The sequence below is a fragment of the Antennarius striatus genome, chromosome 7 (genome assembly GCF_040054535.1).
Source record: "Antennarius striatus isolate MH-2024 chromosome 7, ASM4005453v1, whole genome shotgun sequence".
Classification (NCBI taxonomy): Eukaryota; Metazoa; Chordata; class Actinopteri; order Lophiiformes; family Antennariidae; genus Antennarius; species Antennarius striatus.
The window spans coordinates 24,476,649-24,497,402 of record NC_090782.1 but is presented as its reverse complement, the minus strand read 5'-3'; the positions used below and the strand labels follow the sequence as shown (position 1 = coordinate 24,497,402).

General features: G+C 46.4%; 3 protein-coding genes across 4 annotated transcripts; 2 read left to right on the top strand and 1 right to left on the bottom strand.

Moving 5' to 3' along the window:
- Nucleotides 1–988: 988 nt before the first annotated feature.
- Nucleotides 989–2,959, top strand: LOC137599073 (T-cell acute lymphocytic leukemia protein 1 homolog). The gene is made up of 3 exons (XM_068319750.1): nt 989–1,306; nt 1,668–1,720; nt 1,849–2,959. The coding sequence occupies exons 1-3, from the start codon at nt 1,266–1,268 to the stop codon at nt 2,205–2,207; spliced, it is 453 nt and encodes a 150-aa protein (XP_068175851.1). The 5' UTR covers nt 989–1,265; the 3' UTR covers nt 2,208–2,959.
- Nucleotides 2,960–3,754: 795 nt separating this feature from the next.
- On the bottom strand, nt 3,755–6,602 carry fam174c (family with sequence similarity 174 member C). The gene is made up of 3 exons (XM_068319751.1): nt 5,503–6,602; nt 4,551–4,673; nt 3,755–4,365 (listed from the first exon to the last, which is right to left on the bottom strand). Exons 1-3 carry the CDS (start codon nt 5,763–5,765, stop codon nt 4,362–4,364), a joined length of 390 nt encoding a protein of 129 aa, XP_068175852.1. The 5' UTR covers nt 5,766–6,602; the 3' UTR covers nt 3,755–4,361.
- Nucleotides 6,603–6,953: 351 nt separating this feature from the next.
- LOC137599070 (calcium/calmodulin-dependent protein kinase type IV-like) lies at nt 6,954–20,652 on the top strand. Of its 2 annotated transcripts, XM_068319742.1 has the most exons (12): nt 6,954–7,102; nt 7,515–8,399; nt 9,844–9,922; nt 10,272–10,334; nt 10,633–10,715; nt 10,830–10,902; nt 12,096–12,186; nt 12,652–12,726; nt 14,007–14,082; nt 14,517–14,643; nt 15,433–15,585; nt 15,669–20,652. In XM_068319742.1, exons 2-12 carry the CDS (start codon nt 8,293–8,295, stop codon nt 16,176–16,178), a joined length of 1,437 nt encoding a protein of 478 aa, XP_068175843.1. In that variant the 5' UTR covers nt 6,954–7,102; nt 7,515–8,292; the 3' UTR covers nt 16,179–20,652. The 2 variants fall into 2 exon arrangements, with proteins under 2 accessions (XP_068175843.1, XP_068175842.1); XM_068319741.1 differs by lacking the exon at nt 6,954–7,102 and having other exon boundaries at nt 7,239–8,399.
- The last annotated feature ends 102 nt before the right edge of the window (nt 20,653–20,754 follow it).

Below are 20,754 nucleotides of genomic sequence, written 5' to 3'. Positions count from 1 at the left end.
TCGCCGCAGGAGTCCTGGATTCCTATTGGCTTCAGTCCCCACAGTCTAGGCCCCACCCCTTGGCTCCCAAATGGGTACTTTGGAGCCAGGGCCTTCAGGGGCCTCTGGATCATCAGTGTGAAGCTGATGCTGAAGGACCCCCTCCCTGCATTAAGCATGGCGGGGGGGGGGGGCTGCTCTGTTTCCTGTTTGTAATCTGATTTCCGCGCACGAGCGCCACAACAACACGTGATCCGCTGAAGCTCGAGCTCTGCAGAGGAATCGCAGCGTCACAGCGACCCCTGCTGGTCGGATCCGGTCACTACACCTGATTGAATTAGCGTCAGCTTCACGTTGAACGGGTTAGATGCTAACGTTTCCAAGGAGCCCTGAACGCCTCAGGTCACGTGGGTCGTAATGGAGAAGTGACATCACCTGCTGCTCACCTGGACAGGTGAGAGAAACCAAATACACGAGTTCTGTCGCGTGTGAGTCGACCCACGGGGCGCCTGAGAGAAGCCGTCGGCGGCTGAGCCCCCCCCCCCGCCCCGACCACCAGGGGAGCTTGGACTGCCCCCCAACAGGGACGTCCGTGAGACACAAAAGTGCTTTAACCAGTCTGAGTGTTTTAAAGGTGATAGAAGGTGGTTTAATATCAGTGTGTGGGGGGGGGGGGGTCAGAACCGTTTAGAATACCGTGAATAATAAGACAAAATAGTTTGTCGTTCTGTCGCGGAATTCGTTAATCGCGTGTGGTTTCTGGAACGCGTTAACCGCGAGGAACGAGGGCGCATCGTATTATATCATGGGGGGAGGAGTGGAGGAGGGTCCGCTCCTGTGCCCACCTCCCTCACTGATTGCGTATCTGAACGTTAAATAAAACTCTTCCTCCCCCTCCCCTTCATCCTCCTCTTCCTCCACCTTGGACTGAGGAGTTGGTTGGGGGGGGGGGGGGGGGGGGGGGCTCCGCTTCGTGACGGAGGAGGAAGAGGAGGATGAGGAGGAGACGCCGGAAAACACGACTCCTCCGTGGGGCTGGGGGCTCCGCCGCCTCTGGGACCGCGGGTCCCTGGGGGGCCACTTCCTGGCCATCCCGGTCTGTCTGGCTTTAATGGGGCCTGTCGGGGTAAATCACGGGTTGCCATGGAAACGACGCGTCACGACACGCGGGGGGTGCGTATAAAAAGAGCGACGGGACGCGGAGACGCTCCAGACCGTCAGCCGCAGCCCGACCGGACCGGACGAGCACGAGCACGAGCACGAGCCTGTCTGCACGAGCACGAGCCATGCTGCACGAGCACGCGCTTCTCTACCGCACCTTGAACAGGTAAGAAGACAAACTTTGACCTCCGTGTTTAGCTTTAAATGTTTGATGAGGCATCAGCTGACCGAACCGGACCGAGTCGTCGAATCTGAAATACTTCCGTTTTTATTTATCTGTTGAAGAGACTTTGTAGTCATGTCAACAAAACAAAAAAATATAAAAAATAAAAATATATTTAGCTTTCCTGATCGATAACTGATCGATAACATCGACATACTTGTTACTTTTTAGTTCAGTGGTTCCAGGTTTCATTTATAGATCTGTAATCTTTGTTTTTTGAGCCTCAATCTGCATATTAAATAAAACTAAATAAATAAAACAAAAGGTGAAAGTCTTAAAGGAATGTCTGTCTGTCTCCCTGCAGCGATCCGGGTCGTCCAATCAGAACGCGTCCCTCTGACCCGACCCTCACTGACCGTAAGAGTCTCATCTCTTTGGATTTATCTTCATAATGAATCACATGATTCAAAATCTAACCAATAAAACAATAGCAGTGCTCTGATTGGCTCTCGCTGTCTCCCCCCCCCCCCCCCCCCCGCCCTCAGGTTCTCACCCCCGGGTCGTCCGTCGCATCTCCACCAACAGTCGTGAGCGCTGGCGGCAGCAGAACGTGAACGGCGCCTTCGCCGAGTTGCGCCGCCTCATCCCCACTCACCCCCCCGACAGGAAGCTGAGCAAGAACGAGATCCTTCGCCACGCCCTCCGCTACATCCACTTCCTGGACCGGCTGGTGATGGACCAGAACCTCAGGGGGGTTCCCCGGGGCAGAGCGGGGAGCCTGGAGCAGGATGACGGGCATCGGGGGACGCCGTCGCCAAGCTCCAGCTGGGGGGGGTTGGTGGGCGGAGACTCGGATCCGATGGAGGATCCGGACTTTGAAGCTCTTCTGGAGAACCTTCAGTAGCAGCGTTTAGAACCAGCATCACAGGTGTGATGTCATCCATCAGAACCAGACGTATGGTCCTTTAAGAACCAGCCCAGGTCATGTGATATTCACATTTATATCGTTAATTATTATTCATTCATGCTTTTTGTTTTTGTTTAGAAGACATGCTTTTCTTCTGATTATTAGAAGTTCTGCTGACTCAGCAGAAGAACCAGTAACCAGATTCAGGTTCTTTGATATTAAAAGAACTTTTTGGTGCTTTTATTATGAAAAATATTTGTTTTCCTGTTTGTGTCTCATGTTTGTTGTAGAAGTGATTGTTTTTTTCTGATATATAAACATTTCTGATCAATAAAAAAAAACCTTTTTAATGCTTTTGTGTGTTAGTTTATTCTTCACTTGGACCTGAACTGAAATAATGAAGATCCTCTTCATCCGTCTGAGCACCAGCGGGTTTTTTTCCCCCCAGAGTACAGACTGTCAGGAGGGGGTGTGGCCTGTGGTGATAAAGATCTCAGCCAATCACACGGCTCCTGACAACAACAGCAACAGGTCCCGGAGGAGAGAGGGGGCGTGTTTCAATTAGCAAAGGGGCGTGGTTAACACCTCCCCCCAGGCTGGTTGATCTGAAGTGAGAGGGGTCAAAGGTCAGTCAGGTCTAACAAGGACCGACTTGAAAACAAATCAAGTTGCTTCACTTGAGTAGCTGTACTTCAACCCCCCCACTATAAATCACAATGTTTACTGTCACAAACTAAAATACAATACAAAAAACACCACCAAACACAATATTAATACTTAAATATAAGTTTAAAGCATCGATAAAAACCGTGAATAAAATATTTATACATTAAAATAAAATGTAAAGATGCATCAACGTCACCTGATCATAATAAATGTTATTATGAAAATTTTATTACAAGTGTTATTGATATATAAACATTGTTGTATTATATAAACGTTTTGTTATATAAATATTATAAATGTTGTTACATATGTTATTAGTATATAAACATTGTTATTGTTATGTAAGCATTGTTATATTATATTGAAAATATTGTTATATAAACGTTGTATTATATAAATGTTGTCATTGTATAAACTTTTATTATAATTATTCTATGAACGTTGTGTGTTCTAGACCTGATAACGCAGCCCAGAGGTGGGAACCAGGATCCGAGCTTCATCACACCCATCCTCGCTAATTGAAACTCTGCCCCCCCCCCCTTTGGGACCTGTTGCCGTTGTTGTCGTCTCTGTGTGGGGGGGGCATCTGATTGGCTCAGATGCTTATCAGCTCCACAGCATCTCATCATGGGCTGGTTACAGTGATAGGCCACGCCCCGTCCTGACCTGTAACCTTCCGGTCAGAACCGAGGCGTGAGATCAGCGATCCTGACAGACTGGACTGTGGGAAAAACGACCCGCTGACTCTCACAGCGGAAGAGGATCACATCATCAGATCATCATCATCATCATCTGATCTCAGGTCAGTCTGGATCCGTTTTATTTTTATCTCAATCAACAGTTTTCTGTCATCTTTGAATCAACAACATAAAACGACATAAAAACTTGAAGATATTTTATTTTTCGCCATAAGAAATAAAATTAATGTTTCCGTAGAGTTTGTCCGTAGAGAAAAATAACACTCAATCAGTCCTCCAGTAAAAAACACAATAAAAGAAACAGACGCGTCTGCTCAAACACACAGAATCAGGAATTTGTATTGATTTGGCTTTAAATGTGAACAACTGCACGGATTTCATTGGATGATGGACCCCCCCCACCACAACTCCCACCAAAACCCCCCCAGCAGTCAGTAAAAGGAGCGTTCACATCCACCTTTAACCCTCCTGAGGGTTTTCCGGGTTCATCGGCCGTCGTCCACTCAGTTTACAGAAGCTCAAAGCAGAAAAGTTCAAGGAAAAAACAAAACAAAACAGGCACGTGAAATCGCTCTTAAAACTGACGATGAAGAGACGATGAAGATTTGGCCCCAAGACAGCCCCCGACTTTAAAAACAATCCACAAAGCGCCGCTCGGGTTTCACAAAACTGTTTGGTTCACAAGTTCTCCCTGCAGTCCTCAACCTGCGACCCATAACCTCCTACGTCCACGGTAAACAGGTGACTCGTCCCATCCATCGGCCGCCGCCGCCACCGCAGGCTGCCCTCATCTGAACAGACACAGATAAAACCGATCAGATCAATCAGCAGACAAGTAAAGGCGTCCACATGAAACAGCTACCTGATCGATATTTGGCGTTCAGTTTTCAGGTCGTAAACTTTGATCATAAAACTATAAGCGGCCAGAAGAAGCGCTAACGGTAGCGGGCGCTAACGGTAGCCGTCGACCTCTGACCTGCGGAGGGTGCGAGCTTCGTACAGCGTGTCGTCCTCTTCGCTGTCCACCGCCTCCATCTCCACCGAGTCGTCGTAATTGGACAGCAGGCCGTACTTCTTCCTGTGGGCGGGTCGCTTCAGCCTGTCAGCCAATCAAACGGGACAGGAAACGATCAGAAAATCAGATAACGATCGGTTGACTGAGCGCTGCTGCCTAATAAAATAAACGTTAAACTGTCAGATTGGTGTGTTAGCAGCTAACGCATTAGCTGTTCCTTAGCTGATGTAGTTAGATTTTTTTATGACAAAACCAAACATCCATAAATCTGAGATTTAAAGCTTCTAATAAATAATTTAAATGTATTAATGTAATTATATTTGTCATTGTGACGGTATATTTAAAGAAGCTTTGTCACGATTCTTCTCGCTGTACGCTTGAGATGCTGAGAGAATTTAGAGCTCAAAAATGATTATAAAACAGCTTGAAATTAAAGCCACATGGAACAAAACAGTGGAAATGGAATAAATCATTATTTAACGCTCATAAACGCCCCCTCACACTCAAGAGAGAGTTAAATTCTCACTTTTATGAATGATGTTTGGTGTAGCTTCAAGAATCTATTATTTAAAAACAGGAGCAATCATTAATCTGTAACACTGATGACGTAATAATTTTATTATTTTATATTTTGCATAATCCCCCCCCCCACATTTGTGCCATAAAAACTCAAAATGACCAATTTGGCAATCGTAGATCCATTATTCTCAATGAGTGCAGAAGCTTCACCAAACTCTATTCAAAAATGTTATATTTTTAATCCTGCCGTTTTATTTTCGACTATAAATTATAATGTAAACTATTTCCCGTTGTAAAAAGACCTTTCTCTGTAATTCGGCTTCAACCAATGTGAAAATATGTGGGATGATTTGTCAGATTTGTGGATTATAATCTGCGGGCTGCTGGTTCTCACCGCACGGCTCGAACGAGGAAGTAGAGGAGCCCGATGACGGTGATGCCGATCAGGACGTACAGGGCCCTCTGGATCATCGGGCTGTCCACGTCCACCCACGGCGGGGTCTTCTCGACGCCGTGGGTGGCGTTCACCCGGCTGGAGTTCACCGTCGTGGGTCTCGGCGCCGCGGTGACGCCGGGTTGCGGAGAAACCTCCGCCGCCGCGACGAGCAGCCAGCAGACCGGAACCAGAACCGCCGACAGAAGTCCGTGGAAAGTCATTCGGACACGGAACCTGGTGTAAAACCGGAGAAACAACGGGTTTTTACCTCCAGCTGACGTGGACGTGGGTTTTCACACTCCACGTGACGCTAAACAAACTCCGACTCCAGCTTTTGTCGCTTTAAAGTCAAAAACTAGGAAGTTTACGTCCACCTCCTGATGACGTCACGCGTCACATGGGTTATTTCTCCCTCAGTTTGACTCGTAGGACTTCCACTCGTACCTGCCAGCTTTTACACCTGTAAGATCACAAGAAGGGATTCAATTTCCCCAGCCAATACATTTCTGAACTGGTTTTGATGAAGTATTCTGATCCGGATCAAGAATCCCTTTGAAATATTATTATTTTAGGATATGAGCTAATCCAATTTAACTTTTAAAGCTTCTGATGTGGATCCTGAAGGAAACCATTATTGTAGTTTTTATATCATCTGGTTGATAATGATAGAAATGTGATGAGGATGACTTCAAGTAGGGATAAAATCCACAAAGAAGCTCCAAACTCCACGCTGGGGGAGTTTCGTGGTGTGTTTGGGGACCTCGGCATTTTTTTCCTTCTCTAACGGTCACATCTGGATCCAGGCCTCTGTAGGAACATCTGGACAGCTTCACGTCCTCTGATGTTCCTTCTCTAATCAGGTTGATCTTTGCGTCTTGATGCGGGGCGGCGGTTCTGTTTCCTCCCTCCTGGTGATTAATTCTCAGCTTTAATCCGTGTTGCGTTCAGTGGCAGCTGTTCTACCTGCCCAAAGGAGCTCACATCTTGGATGAAGTCATTCAGCGATAATAAATCCATCCTCACCTGTTCCTGACGTCACCACTGTCTAATCCACGTCTGATTATAAAATAATTAGGAAATAAAGTTGATTTTACTGATTGATTTGCTCACTGGTTTCCATGTAACCCACAGGGGGCGCTGTGGCGTGTCTACTGAGGAAAATGGAAGAATTTGAAATTCTAATGCAAAATTGGTCAAAATTTGTAAATATTTTCAAGTACATTCTAACAATTAATTAAAAAAGGATAATTTAGGATGTTTAGGGTTACATTTTAATTTTTGTTTTGTTTGATTAAAAAATATTTTTCTGAAAAAATTTTTTTTTTAACAAATATTCACATTCTCTGGATATAATTAAAACATTTCCTGATGTCAAACTCACTTCTTATCACCATCCTGACTATAAATCACTGGTTTTGATTATTAATTTGTTGTTTGTATGTTAGCAGCGTCATTCTTGAAATACTGGACGTGTTCGATGGGATGTGAGCAGAAAACCACCTGATTCTGATTTGAACCCACACCGTCAGTGACGTTGAGAGGAGTGGGCGTGGCTCAGGTAAGACGAACACCTTGTTCATCAAATATGGTGATGGTTCATGTCCCAGATGTTGAGCCGAACACACAACCTCATCAGGTCACACTCCTAAACCGTTAGAACCAACTCATCTGACCGTTAATTTATTCCGTGAAAAGCTGCTATCTCAATAAAGTTTTTTTTTTTTTTTTAAAAGATAATCAATTATCGATCGGTATCGATCAGGCTCGCGGGACACATCCGACCGATTGACGACCAATACGACGTCTGGTGAAAAAGTGAATGATGGAGAAACGGAAGACGTGCAGCGGAAACAGTCACGTGTTCCCCGCGTGTCTCCGGAGGGAGGCGCGTGACGGTGTTGGGGTTGCGGGTTTGATTCTCGCAGGATCAAAGCCTCCGCCGTCACGCTAACGCACATTTCTGTATTCAGGTTGTTTCTGTATTTAGGCTGCTGACTGGGGCTGCGGTGAGCGGCAGGCTGCTCGACCAATCAGAGAGCGGCTGGGCGCCTGGGCGGGGCCGTGACTGGATGGAGCTGAGGCTGAGGGGCGGGGCTGTGAGATTACGGCAGCATCTCCGTCTCTGCAGGTCCAGCGGACATCTGGAGCAGCCCTGCCCGGGAATCACACGTCCGAGCGCCGCGTCCAGAAGCAGAACCGAGCCGAGGGAGGGGGGGACGAACCGAACCGAACCGGTGCCGGTCGGCCTCTCCGGGCCGCACCTTCAGCGTGAGGCTGCGGGGCATCGCGGGAACGGACGGAACGGTTCTCCCGGTATAAAAACGGAATTACGATTAAATCCCGGGTGGAGGTTGATGGACTGGACTGGACCGGAGATCTGAGGCGGTTCGGGGCCCCGATGGGAGCTGCGACACATCCGAACCTGGAGCCCGTGGATCCCGCTCCCCCCGCGTCTCTGGGGGTTTAATATTTATTTGTTTGTTGGTAGTTTCTGTCTTGTTTTCTCCGACAGACGGTCCTGATTCAGAGTTTTCCGGAGCGGATCCTCCTCCTCCTGATCCCGGTCTGGATTAGAACCCATCCGGATCATGAGTCGCTCCCCTTCTGCTGCTCTAATCTGGCCTGTACCGATTTAAATCTGACATTTGACCTGGATCACTCCTCTGGTTCTGAACCGGTCCCGGTTCCTGTGTGATCTTCATATCAGTCCCGGTCCTGGTTCTGGTTTTGGGGAACCCTGCTGTCACCATGCCGACCTCTCGGCCTGGTTCGGAACCAGTGGAGTTCTGGGTGGATGGGTCCAGGCGGGACGGGGCGGTGGAGGATTTCTACAATCTGAGCTCGGAGCTGGGCAGGTCGGTACCACATCACACTGTGGGGGGGGGGGTACCTGAATGAACCCCTAAAACAGAGGCCGTCAGTATTTTAATGATTTATTAACAGGAAATAAATTCTACTTTAATATTCTAATCAAATATATATAAAGAAAGGTAACTAATATTGATAAGTTCACACTCCACCCAGCAGGGGGCGCTGTGGGTCAGTCTGAACTCACATTAACTTATCAAGGGCTGCCCCGCCCTTTCCATCCTGTTCCATGGTAACCTTTCGTGTAATTTATATATGTGTGTTGAAAATATTTCAAAAAGATTTGCAACTTTCAAAAAAAGGACAAAAAAAATCCTGACTCCGCCCATTTAAATTTAAACGATTTTTGCGTCAATTCCAGTGAAACTTAATGAAATATCAGATGTTTCATGAACGAATCCACATCCGTATCCAAATCAAACGTGAGCACCATGGTAGCCGGGTTTCAGACGGTGTTAGCATTTGTTTGCTAAAATTGAACGTTAAAAACGTAATTTACAACTTATCCCGCTAGCTAGCTAATTACATTCTTTCATGACGTTGTCAACGCTTCACTTGTTCTTGATCGCTAGCTGTTGGTGTGCTAACTTTAGCTCAGCGGTGCTATATCACATGTTTGATCTGGTGTTTCCTCAGGTTAGCCGTGCTACGCTAGCAGCTGGATGCTAACAGGAAAACGGGCCCGTGTTTAGCATTTATCATTAGCATATATCCATCCGCCAATCAGGGCGTGTCCTCAGGTGCCCCTCGCACCTGAATGAGTAAACAATAGTAAACACCAACAACAACATCCATGTCTTGGTAAACATGGGCGGAGCTTGTCTTGTCAGAGGTGTGACATCACTAAAAATATCCAATCGGTGAGCTCCCCGTCAGCCATGTGACTTCAGGTTTGCTGTCTCAACTACAGGTGTGAACGGGTCCCGACTGGGGGCTGCTGGTTTGGTTGGTTGTTTGTTTGTTTGTTGTGTGGGTTTACAAACACAGGGTCGACCAGCGGGTTGTCGTTTCAGTAAACAACAACAACAACAACACCAACAGCTCTTGGTCACGCGAACATGATTTCAGCAATGTGAGCAGGTGTCCTGTTGCCATAGAGACCAGCCAGGACTGTGTGTGTGTGTGTGTGTGTGTGTGTGTGTGTGTGTGTGTGTGTGTGTGTGTTGCAGATGGATCTGTTTCCTCCATCTGTCCCAGAAGAATAACGGATCACACACAGACTCCTATTTCAGTTTATTTCTGGGACGATCGATGACTGGCGACAAAAAACAAGACAAATCATTACACTTGAACGTTTTAAAAACGTCGTTTTTTTTTTAAAGTTTTTTTTTTGAATTTGTTTTTACCCAAAACTTTTGTTTTATTGCTCTTTTTATTGACGGACAGCTGTAAACAACTGCTACACGCTGTTTGGTTTGTGTTTCTTGGCAGAGGAGCGACGTCCATCGTCTACCGCTGTGAGGAGAAGCAGACTCAGAAACCCTTCGCCCTCAAAGTCCTCAAGAAAACGGTCAGTGTGCCGCCGCGATGGCGGAACCAGAGGTCAGAGGTCACCAGGAGGGCCCTTGTTGATTAGCTGGTGATGACAGAGTAGCCTACTTTAGCACTAGACTGTCAGAAATGGGCGATGTTAGAATAGCCTCACCCGTGTTTCTAGCTTTCAGGCTAATCCCCCAATCCCGAGACTTATCTATCAAGTTTATTTGTTTTAATTATCATCATTTAAAACAGAGAGATCAGAAAACATGCCAACGCTATTGACGGGGTTGAGCTAGCATTTTCTAGCTAGTCGTTACGCTACGCTAGTTTGAACGTTTGAAGGCTTTTTTTTTAGCGTCGTTTTGTTTCTGTTTTTGCAGATCGACAAGAAAATTGTTCGCACTGAAATCGGAGTCCTGCTGCGTCTTTCCCACCCAAACATTGTGAGTGTGCTTGTCCATGACATCACAGCTAGCAGTGACATCACCGCTAGCAGTGACATCACCGCTAGCAGTGACATCACCGCTAACTGCTAGCGGATCTGATTAATAGTACAGTATCTTCCACTGAACGATGCCTCCTCCACCAGCGAGGTAAGAAGGAGGTTATGGGACCGCCGCCCCCCCGTCGCTCCATCATGTCTTGTGGTTTTGTTTCCATGGTTACGGGTTGAGTTCAGGCTCTCTCTGGGAGCGGGATATTTCTGGGGTGTAACTCCAGAACCGTTGTTTGTCGTCTCAGATCCAGCTGAAGGAGATCTTTGAGACGGACACGGACATCGCCCTGGTGCTGGAGCTGGTGACGGGCGGCGAGCTGTTCGACAGGTAGGGTGGGCGGAGCTTGGGTGTAAACGTTGATGACTGGGGCCGATCCGGGGCATTTAGCTTAAAACAGCCGATAGACTTGCGTCATGTGACCTGTCCGTGTGGTGTTTTCAGGATCGTGGAGCGCGGCTACTACAGCGAGAGAGACGCCGCTCACGTCATCAAACAGATCCTGGAGGCCGTGGCGGTAAGACCGCCTCCTGTCGGATCGCCGTCTAGCTGGTTACGTGACAGATTAGCATCTAGTTAGCGAGGGCCAGTTAACCTAGCCTTAGCTCTGGTTACTCTTAATGCTCAGGTCTAGTTGATTTAAAATTAGCCTCAAATTCCTATTAGCTTTTAGTTAATGTGTAATTAGCCTGAAGTTTTTGTTAGCTTTTTATGCTAATTTTCATTACTAAAAGCTAACCAGACTAGATGAGGTCAAATTAAACCTACTAAAACTTTACTCGTTGTTATTTATTACTGTTATCTTTCAGTTTCTGTTAGCCTAGCTTCTGTTTTCGTTCTTTGTCATCTTAGTTACCTTAGAGCTAATGTCCAGATAACGTAGTCAGTTACTCTTAATGTTTACGTTTATTTAATTTAAAATTAGAATTAAATTTCTATTAGCTTTTAGTTAGCATGAAATTAGCCTGAAGTTCTTTTTAGCTTTTGTGCTACGCTAATTTCCATTATTCTAAGCTAACCAGACTAGATGAGCTAAAGTTAAATGTAATTAAACTGTAGTTGTTATTTATTAATGTTGTTTAGTCTTCCATTCCTCTGTTCATTGTGCTTCTGGATAATAACGTTAAACTCTTGTAAACGTACACACACACATCCTGAATAGCACCGATTCATGTTTTAGAAATTAAGAATTCAAACAATAAATGTTTTTATTTTTGATGGAACTTTTTGTCATATTTGCATCAAGTACTAATGAAGTAGGAGAACAGCAACGACGACTAAATAACTTCCTGCCCGCTGTCGGTCTTTGATCAAACGACGCTGCTGCCGGTTAGCTTAGCTGCTGTAGCTGCAGGTCTGTTATGTAACAGCAGCTACCATCCTGCTGCTGAACAGATTAGAACCAGAGAGGATTAACACACACACACACACACCCACACACACACACACACACACCACAGATGACCTACATCCACCACGCAGTAAACATACGCCTCTGTATGTTTGTGTAAATCTGTGGTAATACATGAGTGTGTGTGTTAGGATTACAGTACAGATGTATTTGCTGTAACGTGTGTGTGTGTGTGTGTGTGTTGGTTAAGTAAAGACTGCTGCTGACATCATCGTCTAACGTTGTCGACACGCAGCAGCCTGTAGGGGGCGCCAGAAGGCCTTCATGCTGCTAACACGCTGACCGTGTTTGTGTTTCAGTATCTACACGAGAACGGCGTTGTCCATCGTGACCTGAAGCCGGAGAACCTGCTGTACGCCGACCTGTCGCTGGACGCGCCGCTGAAGATCGGTAGGGTGCCAAAGCGTTAGAATAAAACTTTATTGAACATGCGATTATTTCACCGGGGTTTCCTTTCAACGTTACGGTGGAACGTTAAAACATTTTGTTTTCTGCTGCCTGTCAGTCGTCGGCCTACAGTCTCACCCCAACCAATCAAACCCGAGGCTCCGCCCACATGAGTCTTGGCTCTGTTCTTGGTAGAATGTGGTTCACGTTCTCCAAAGCTCTTCTTCTCCTCGTCTTCATCGTGTTGCTCCAGTTCCTCTCCCAGAAACGCTTCGGCGTCGCCTCCAGATGGTCGGTGGGCCCCCGGCGAACAGACAGATGGAAGGAGCTGGCGTTCGCCTCTTCTCTGTCGCGCCGAGACTCACCAACACCTCACCCTGCGTCACCCCCCCCTCCAACCCCCCCAGATCAGAGCCAGAATAGATGGCGTGACTTCCAGCGCTAACGGCGTCTCCTCCTCTCTCACAGCTGACTTTGGTCTCTCCAAAATCATCGACGACCAGGTGACCATGAAGACCGTCTGCGGCACGCCGGGTTACTGCGGTATGTCACCTCAACGACACCGTGATGTTCTCTATGTCTTCTGGTCCACAGCAGAGGATTCTGGGTATATCAGCAGAACCCTCCAGGGGGCGCTGTAGGAGGAGCCCAAACAAATGATAGATTACAGGTCAAGTTGCTCCACCTACTTCTAGACAAACTCATTAAAAGTATTTCTAAACATAGTGAGGATTACAGGTAGTCCTCAACCTACAAACATAATTGGTTCAGAGAGGCTGTTCGTAAACTGAATTGTTCATAAGTTGTTATTTATTAAATTTCTATCCATTTTCTCATAATGTTATTACTACTCTGAATACTAAAGTAATGTCATTATTACTCTAAATAATCTATTCCTTCATACTGACCAGAAACAATTTCAGGACATTAAAACGACACATAATAAATAAAACACAGGTTCAGGTTGTTTAGAGTTCAGTTGTTCTCGACTATGCGTAGGTTTTTAAAAAAAAAAAGACACTGAAAAATAAAAATCAAGTTTACGTCATTTTAATGGACTTAACTTCAGTCCACCACAAATAATAATAATAATAAGAAAACACTTTAAGGAACTCTCCACCACTTTTTAAGATCATCAACAACAACAGTCAGAGCCAGCTGTTTACGTTCGTGTTGATGTTGATGTGATGTGTGAACGTGGCAGTGCTGCTCAGCGGGGATTGTGGCCAAAAGCGGAAGTGCAGGACAAGATTGGCGGCGCAAGTTTGTTTGTATCTCTGAATGTTCGTATGTTGAATGTTCATAAATTGAGGGCTACCTGTAATTATCAGATGTGAAATTAAAACACTGATTTGCCCACAAACAGCTAGCATTAGCACTCTGCTAGTTCAGGTATGGTTTTACAGGACCAGGACCAGGAGGTCTCCATCTCAGGTAGAGATGTTCCACCCATTGTTGTGTTGCTAACACATTTCAGGACAACTGAAATAGCAACAACAAGAAAAATCCAGTGGATTGATATTTGTTGAACCCAGCTATGACATCCAAACATACCGGATCCAATCGTATCCCGGCTACCACTGGTCTCCCAGTGGGAGCAGCTCCTCTCCCAGCGACTTGAAAGACACCTGAAGCACTCTGACTTGAGTCACTAGCGGCAACCCTGCGCCAGCTGTGGTGGATGATCCTCATTTGTGTGAACCTGTCGCTGTGATGCCTGTGGCGAGGCGTTCACTGCAGCTGCTGCTCTGTGGGACTTCACGTAGCTCTCAGTTAGCGCTTCTGTCAGCCATCTGGCGGCTAACTGGCTCCTCTGCCTGCAGCTCCGGAGATCCTGCGGGGGAATGCTTACGGCCCTGAGGTGGACATGTGGTCGGTGGGCGTTATCCTCTACATCCTGTGAGTCCATCAACACCTCCGTATGAGTGCGCGCACACACACACACACACACACACTCAGATGATTCAGTATTGACTCACTCCTGTCAGTGAATGTCTCATCTAAGTTATGCGGCCTCCCGGCTGACATGGTGCGAAACACTACTTCCTGTTATCAGGAAAGGCGCCTTGAAGCAAGTTCCTGCGTCGTGCGACTTGATGCAGCCTTTAAATAGCAGTTAAACACTCCTCCAATGGTAGTCCAGGTGATTGTTGGTCAGTCCATCACATAAAGCAACAACATCACACCTGGTTGCACCTGATTTTAAGGTTTGCCCACCTGTAGGTGCTCAGCTCATTCGCTCATCAGCAGATTGTCAACTTACCCTGAGAACCAAAACTGTTCGTCCTGAATTGGCCTTTGAATGGCATCCATATTTTGAACTTGTTCCCCAGACTCTGTGGGTTCGAGCCATTCTTCGACCCGAGGGGGGACCAGTACATGTACAGCAGAATCCTCAACTGTGACTACGAGTTTGTATCTCCGTGGTGGGACGAGGTCTCCCTCAACGCCAAGGACTTGGTGAGTCCCTCTGATTCTCATCAAGACTACCTGACATGGAGAACCGAAAGCTAAAAGTGTTTCCCTTTGAACAAATATGTTCTGAATCTATTCAAGTATGTCTTTGACTTCAGCATCGGGTAGAATATTTATCAAATGACGTGTTTTGTATTTCACTGATGATTTCAGTGAATTTGTGCACAAATGACTTGGAGTGTTTGGCGTACTTGACTTGGACTTGCTCAGATGTCAACAGATTGTTGATTTGAACTGGATTCCAGGAACGTTTTAATGATGTGATGTTTGAGTTAAACGTCTATTAAAGGCGGTACAGATTTAGAGACATGGAATGATTTGACACTCCAGTCAGATTAGCTTGGAATGACGTCAACTTTGTCTTTGTGTTGTCTTGAATCAGGCAAGACTGAAACTCAGACTTGTCTAAGATGATTTGAGTCTGACCTTGTCCTCTTTCAAAGGGTATTGGCTGCTTGCATTGGACTTGGAGTTAGAGAAAGACTCAATGACATTTTCAAAGAGTCTAGAATTGCCTTGTTTGGGCCAGTAAGACTTGAGGTTTGACTTGAAAGGATTTGGCTCAGATTCCTTGGGTAATATAGGCTGTGATCTAAACTTTGCTTTGTCTTGGAGAACTTGAGACCTGCGTGGAACATCTGGAACATTACCAGCTTCTGACTTGTAGGACTTGTTTAAGATGACTTGTTTTATTTTACTTGACTTCTCTTGGACACATGTGAAGTAACAATGCTAATGCGTAGAGAAGAGGTTTGAACTCTCGTCTGCCTTCAGGTGAGTAAGCTGATTGTCCTCGACCCTCACAAGCGCCTCAGTGTCCGGGAGGCCCTGCAGCACCCATGGGTTCTGGGCAAAGCTGCCCGGTTCTCCCACATGGACACCACCCAGAGGAAACTACAGGAGTTCAACGCCCGGCGCAAACTTAAGGTGAGATGTGTGGAAGACTCATGAGCTTCATGAAACCACAGGAAATGCAAATGTTGGGATGTTAATGGTGAATGTATGAACAGGCTGCCATGAAGGCTGTCGTGGCCACCAGTCGTATGCATGAGGGCTCACGGCGTCGTACCGACAGCAGCGAGATTCCCGGCACAAGAGCGTCCAGGCAAAGCAGCATGCAACAGGACCCGCCCCCCAAGTCAACTAACTCCACGTCTACAGACAAAAAGCCCCCGACCCCGGAACAGCTTCCCCAAAAAGACGAATCAAAGTCTGCCAACCCAAGCGTCCTCAATGTTTCTCCTCCATGCAGCCCCAAACCACCCAGCGGTGACGTGACGCCCACAGGCCCCACCCCAACCAGACCACCCCTGCGGGCCGACGGGCATCGACAGACGTCTGTCATCCCCAAAAGCATGCTGGTCCAGCCCCGACTACCACAGAAGAGCTGCTCCGTGATAGAAGCTTCCTCAAGGGTCGAGGCCACGCCAGAGCTGGCTATCCCTCCAAGCCCCAGTAGTCTCAGCAATGGCTTCATGCCAGGGGCGGAGCCAACCAGTAAGACCACCCACTGCCAGTGATCACTGGTCAAACAGTTTGGAGCGGCTGTAATCTACTTCATCCACGTATATCAGAATAATGTTAAGATTCAGCCTTCCATGAACTCTCTACAAGCATTAATCACTTATTAGGACCAAATTACATCACAAACCAGACTACATCCAGTGCTAACATTTAACCAATAACATCTTCCAGTTATGTAGCTATGCTGTTATGTTAGCATGCTAACAGCTATGATGGTTTACTGGGACAGTCCCTGTCGTTACTGCCGAGGTTTTCAGGATGGAGGCTGGAGACGATGTAAGACGTGACGAGCAAAAGCAATTTGTCCTCGATCAGGACGCGTGAGGAAATCTCTGCTCTTGTTGCTGTGGTAATGAAACAAGTGAGCGTGCTCAGAAAGGCTGTAAAGATGCTCATATTAACCATAAGTCATGTTAATGTTTACTCATTAGTCCTGGTTTAGTTTGCTCAAGACCACAGTGTGACGCCTTCATCGTGCCTCGTTGCTTCCTGCAAAGGTTATGGAGGCAGGTCCTTGTAGTTCCAGCTCTGTGGGTGAGGTCTGTCCGCTGGTGGGGGAGTAGGACAGGATGGGGGGTGTGATGACATGTCACACTTTCACATTGGACAGTGGGGTGCAAGGAACAGGCTGTGTGAGAGGGGTTAATGTGTACTGGGGCAGGAAGGAGGTCAAACACTGATCCTGGTTCTCGTGTGGACCATCAGTCTGCAATCTGGAGTCAGAAACTCTTCAGCTGAGAACAGGCCACGGCAGTATGGCCTGCCTTCAGGAAAATGGGCAAACGTTTTTGCAATTGTTTTTCTTCCACTGTGAGATGTTCAGAGTATCTCAATCCTAACCCTAACCCAACCCTAACCTTGCAAGAACAGATCTGGATTCAGGATATGACTGGTTGCGCTTTCCGTGAAGGCAAGCTGTATAAAGGCTCTTCCTGCATTTAAATACTAAAATCAATAATTAGTCCTTTATGAGAAAAATGCTTTCTTGCATCCTTTATGTTGGTATCAATGCAACCACCAGAGGGCAACATCAATACCAACAGTTTGTGATGATGTACTGTAGGTCGGTGTCCTGAGGTGTCCCGAGGCCTCAGGACACCATTTGTGTGTCTTGCTTGAATTGCAACCACACTGCCCTTTGGTATTGTTCCATGTGGTCCATCTAGTCCCAAATGTTCCCAAATATTTACAAAATTAAAATGCTGAGTGCTCCATCAAAGGTTAAAAAAGCAATATCCAGAACCTGCACAACTTGTGATTCCATAGAAAGAGATCCATGTTATCTGAACATCTTACAGTCACAGAGAAACAGTGTTCTGATCCGGTACAAAAGGGGTGTCTGGTTTCCTCTCCAGCTTCTTCTCCTGGTGCAGAATGCAATGTTTTTCTCCGGCGCTCAGGACAGAGCGGATTGATTGTATTTTATTCGACTTTAGCGACCTTTGTGGACTCCAACTCGAAGGACGAGGAGATAAAGAGCTGGCAGTGCTGACGTCATTTCAGATTCTTTTGAACTTCGGAGAAACAGGTCCAGTTCACTTTACAGGTGACTTGAAGAGACAATCTGCTTTCAGATTTTTATCCTTTCTACTCTTTACTGTTGATTCCTGCTACATTTATTATGCAGATGTACCCATAATTAGCTTCAGTGAGTAGTGTTCAGGTAAGTGCCGTGTTGTGTTTGTGACCTTATAGCATAACGTTGTGTTTACACTTTATCAGCAGTGTTGATCTCTTGTTTGCACTGTTCAGACCGATTTATCACCGACGTGTTCGGCTCGGTGTGACCAGAGACAGTCAGAGTTCAGAACCCTCAAAATAAATTTGACCTTTGCTGAAAATGAGACCTGTTCAGCTGATCTGAAACCACACGCTCTACCTCGTTTTGTACAGGGGCTTCCAAACCGATGAAGACTAGCATGTCACAGATGTGTCTGGAGAAAAATTTGAAGGCTTGAGCTGAAACCTTTACAAAGTTTTCAGGCACATTGTTCCCTGATGGAACGTCTCGATGGAATGGTGGTTTCACACTGCTTCCGCCGACGGACGCGAATGTAGTGTCATGTACAACTTGTCACAACTTTGAAAGGTATACTTTGGCAAGAAAGTGGAGTTTTTTAGGTGTAACACACATCCTCCTTAGCATCGTGAACTCAGATATGGCGATGGTTTGTTTCCTATGTATCCGTGATGTTCACAACAAATGCAAGGCAGACATCGTGATCACTCCAGGCCATGTGATCACTCCTCCCATCTGGAGGAAAAGAGGTTGGATGTTCATGCCTCCCTTGAATGATGTGGGTAAACTCAAACCAGTTTGACATCAGAATCAATTTCTATTTGATGTGAATCCACCAGAATGTTGCATCTTGAGTGGAAAACTATAGCGATGACAAATCCAAACCTCATTTTAAAATTACAGTAGTACACCTACCTTAGGGGGCGGCACGGTGACGCAGTGGTTAGCGCTGCCGTCTCACAACACGGCGGACCCGTGTTTGAGTCCCGCTCTGTGCGGAGTTCGCATGCTCTCCCCGTGTCTGTGTGGGTTCTCTCCCACCTCCAAAAGCATGCGCTTCAGGTTGATTGGCCCGTAGGCCAATCAACCTGATTGTAAGGGAAGTGTGTGTGCATGGTTGTATGTCTTTGTGTGTGGCTCCGTGGCGGTGCACTGGCGTCGTGCCCGGAGTGTCCCACGCCTCACGCCCTATGCCGCCAAAATAGGCTCCGGCTCCCTGTGACCCGCTGCAGCGGATATAGCGGCGGTAATCTGAAGATGACTGACTGACTGACACCTACCTTACTTTACCCTACCCTACCGTACTCTACCCTACCCTACCTGTCCTTACCTTTTCTTAACTTACTCTACCCTACCTTTCCTCACTTTACCTTACCCAACCATACCCGTACCCTACACTACCTTGCCTTACCTTACCTTACCTTACCTTACCTCACCTTACCTTACCTTACCTTACCTTACCTTACCTTACCTTACCTTACCTTACCTTACCTTACCTTACCTTACCTTACCTTACCTCACCTCACCTCACCTCACCTTACCTCACCTGACCTTACCTTACCTCACCTTACCTTACCCTACTCTACCCTTCCGTACCCTGCCTTGCCTTACCCTTACTTTACTCTAACCTTAACCCTACCATAACTTGGGAGATGGTTTAATACTATCAATGATTTTACACAAGGCTCCTAATGTTTGTAAGGGTTGGCTTATTGGACGCAGAACAGAGGTCACCCAAAGTAAATGGGGCTCATCTACAGTGGCTGAGACAGTCCAAATAGGTTTCTTGGTCTTTGTTTTCAATTCGATTGACAGGATTCAAAAGTTTTATGAAAGTAAGAGACAGATAATTAATCTGTGTTTTGTGTGAGTGTTTGTATCTACGGGATGGGGTACAAAGCACGAGGGGCCAGGTCTTTTCTTTCTGTTTCTGTGTCGAGTTAGCGGAAGGTTTCTCAGTTTGTTGTTCTTTTTGTTCTGTCTGAAATGTTGGAAGTGGAGAAACAGTTTGCTTGAAAGAAATGTCAATATCGGATTTATTTATCATAAATGTAGGCGCAATGAGAATCTTTTCCTAGGCAAATAGGAAGTCTGCAGTCTCCATCTTCTTCTGTTTAGAAGTGTGCTACAACAAACTTTCCTCATTGGAGACCTTTGACGTGTTTTTCTCCTTAAAGAGGAATCAAACTTCTGGAGCCCCCAAAGTGTTTAAAGGTGAAGACCGCTGCAGTCACAAGAACTGGATCCTGGTGCTGGATCAGTGTAACCCCCATGCCAATGCGCCGTGACCCAGGAAGCAGCTCTGTGATTGGTTGTTCTGAATGAAGAAGACATGTCTAACCCTAGACAGATTTTGGCTTCTCTCTAAAATGATTGGCGCTCCTCTGCTGGACTGATGTGTCACATCTGGACGCAGTGGCATTTACCGGTCCACAGGTGTTTCTCACTTCCTGCCAAATGGAACACACTGGATAACTGTCATCATATAAGCATGTACTCTGTATATTTGATTTACATCTATACTCTTATGTACAAACATGAATATTTTGCTTCTATTTATCTCGGCCTCTGAGCGACTTCTGGGGTCCAAACTGTAAATGTTTGTTTTGTGTTTTCTGAGTGAACTTGTTCCTTTTTTTATTTTGAAGGACGACATAAACGGAGGTCGGGACTGTCACACCTGTATCTACAGCATGTATTATTTTATTTCTGTTGACCATATCAGATTAAAGACTCCCGCGGCCTAGGTGGAAGCGGCTGATCCCACTGATCATTTTGTTGTGGCGGCAGGTTCGGGTTTTTCTTGTAATTGTAAGGGAAGTGATGTCGGAACCCACGTCCACCCTGGCGCAGGTAAAACTCGCTCATAATCAATGGATGATCGGAATATGTGACGAGTGAGGCACAGGACCGGGACGTGGGTGAACTTACATACGAAGATGGAACCAGAACCGCATCACCCACAGAAAGGACGTCTTGAAGAGCCAGTTAAACGGAATTTTACGATATTTAAACATTTTTATTTTATTGTTGATGCAGCATGCCAAATATGG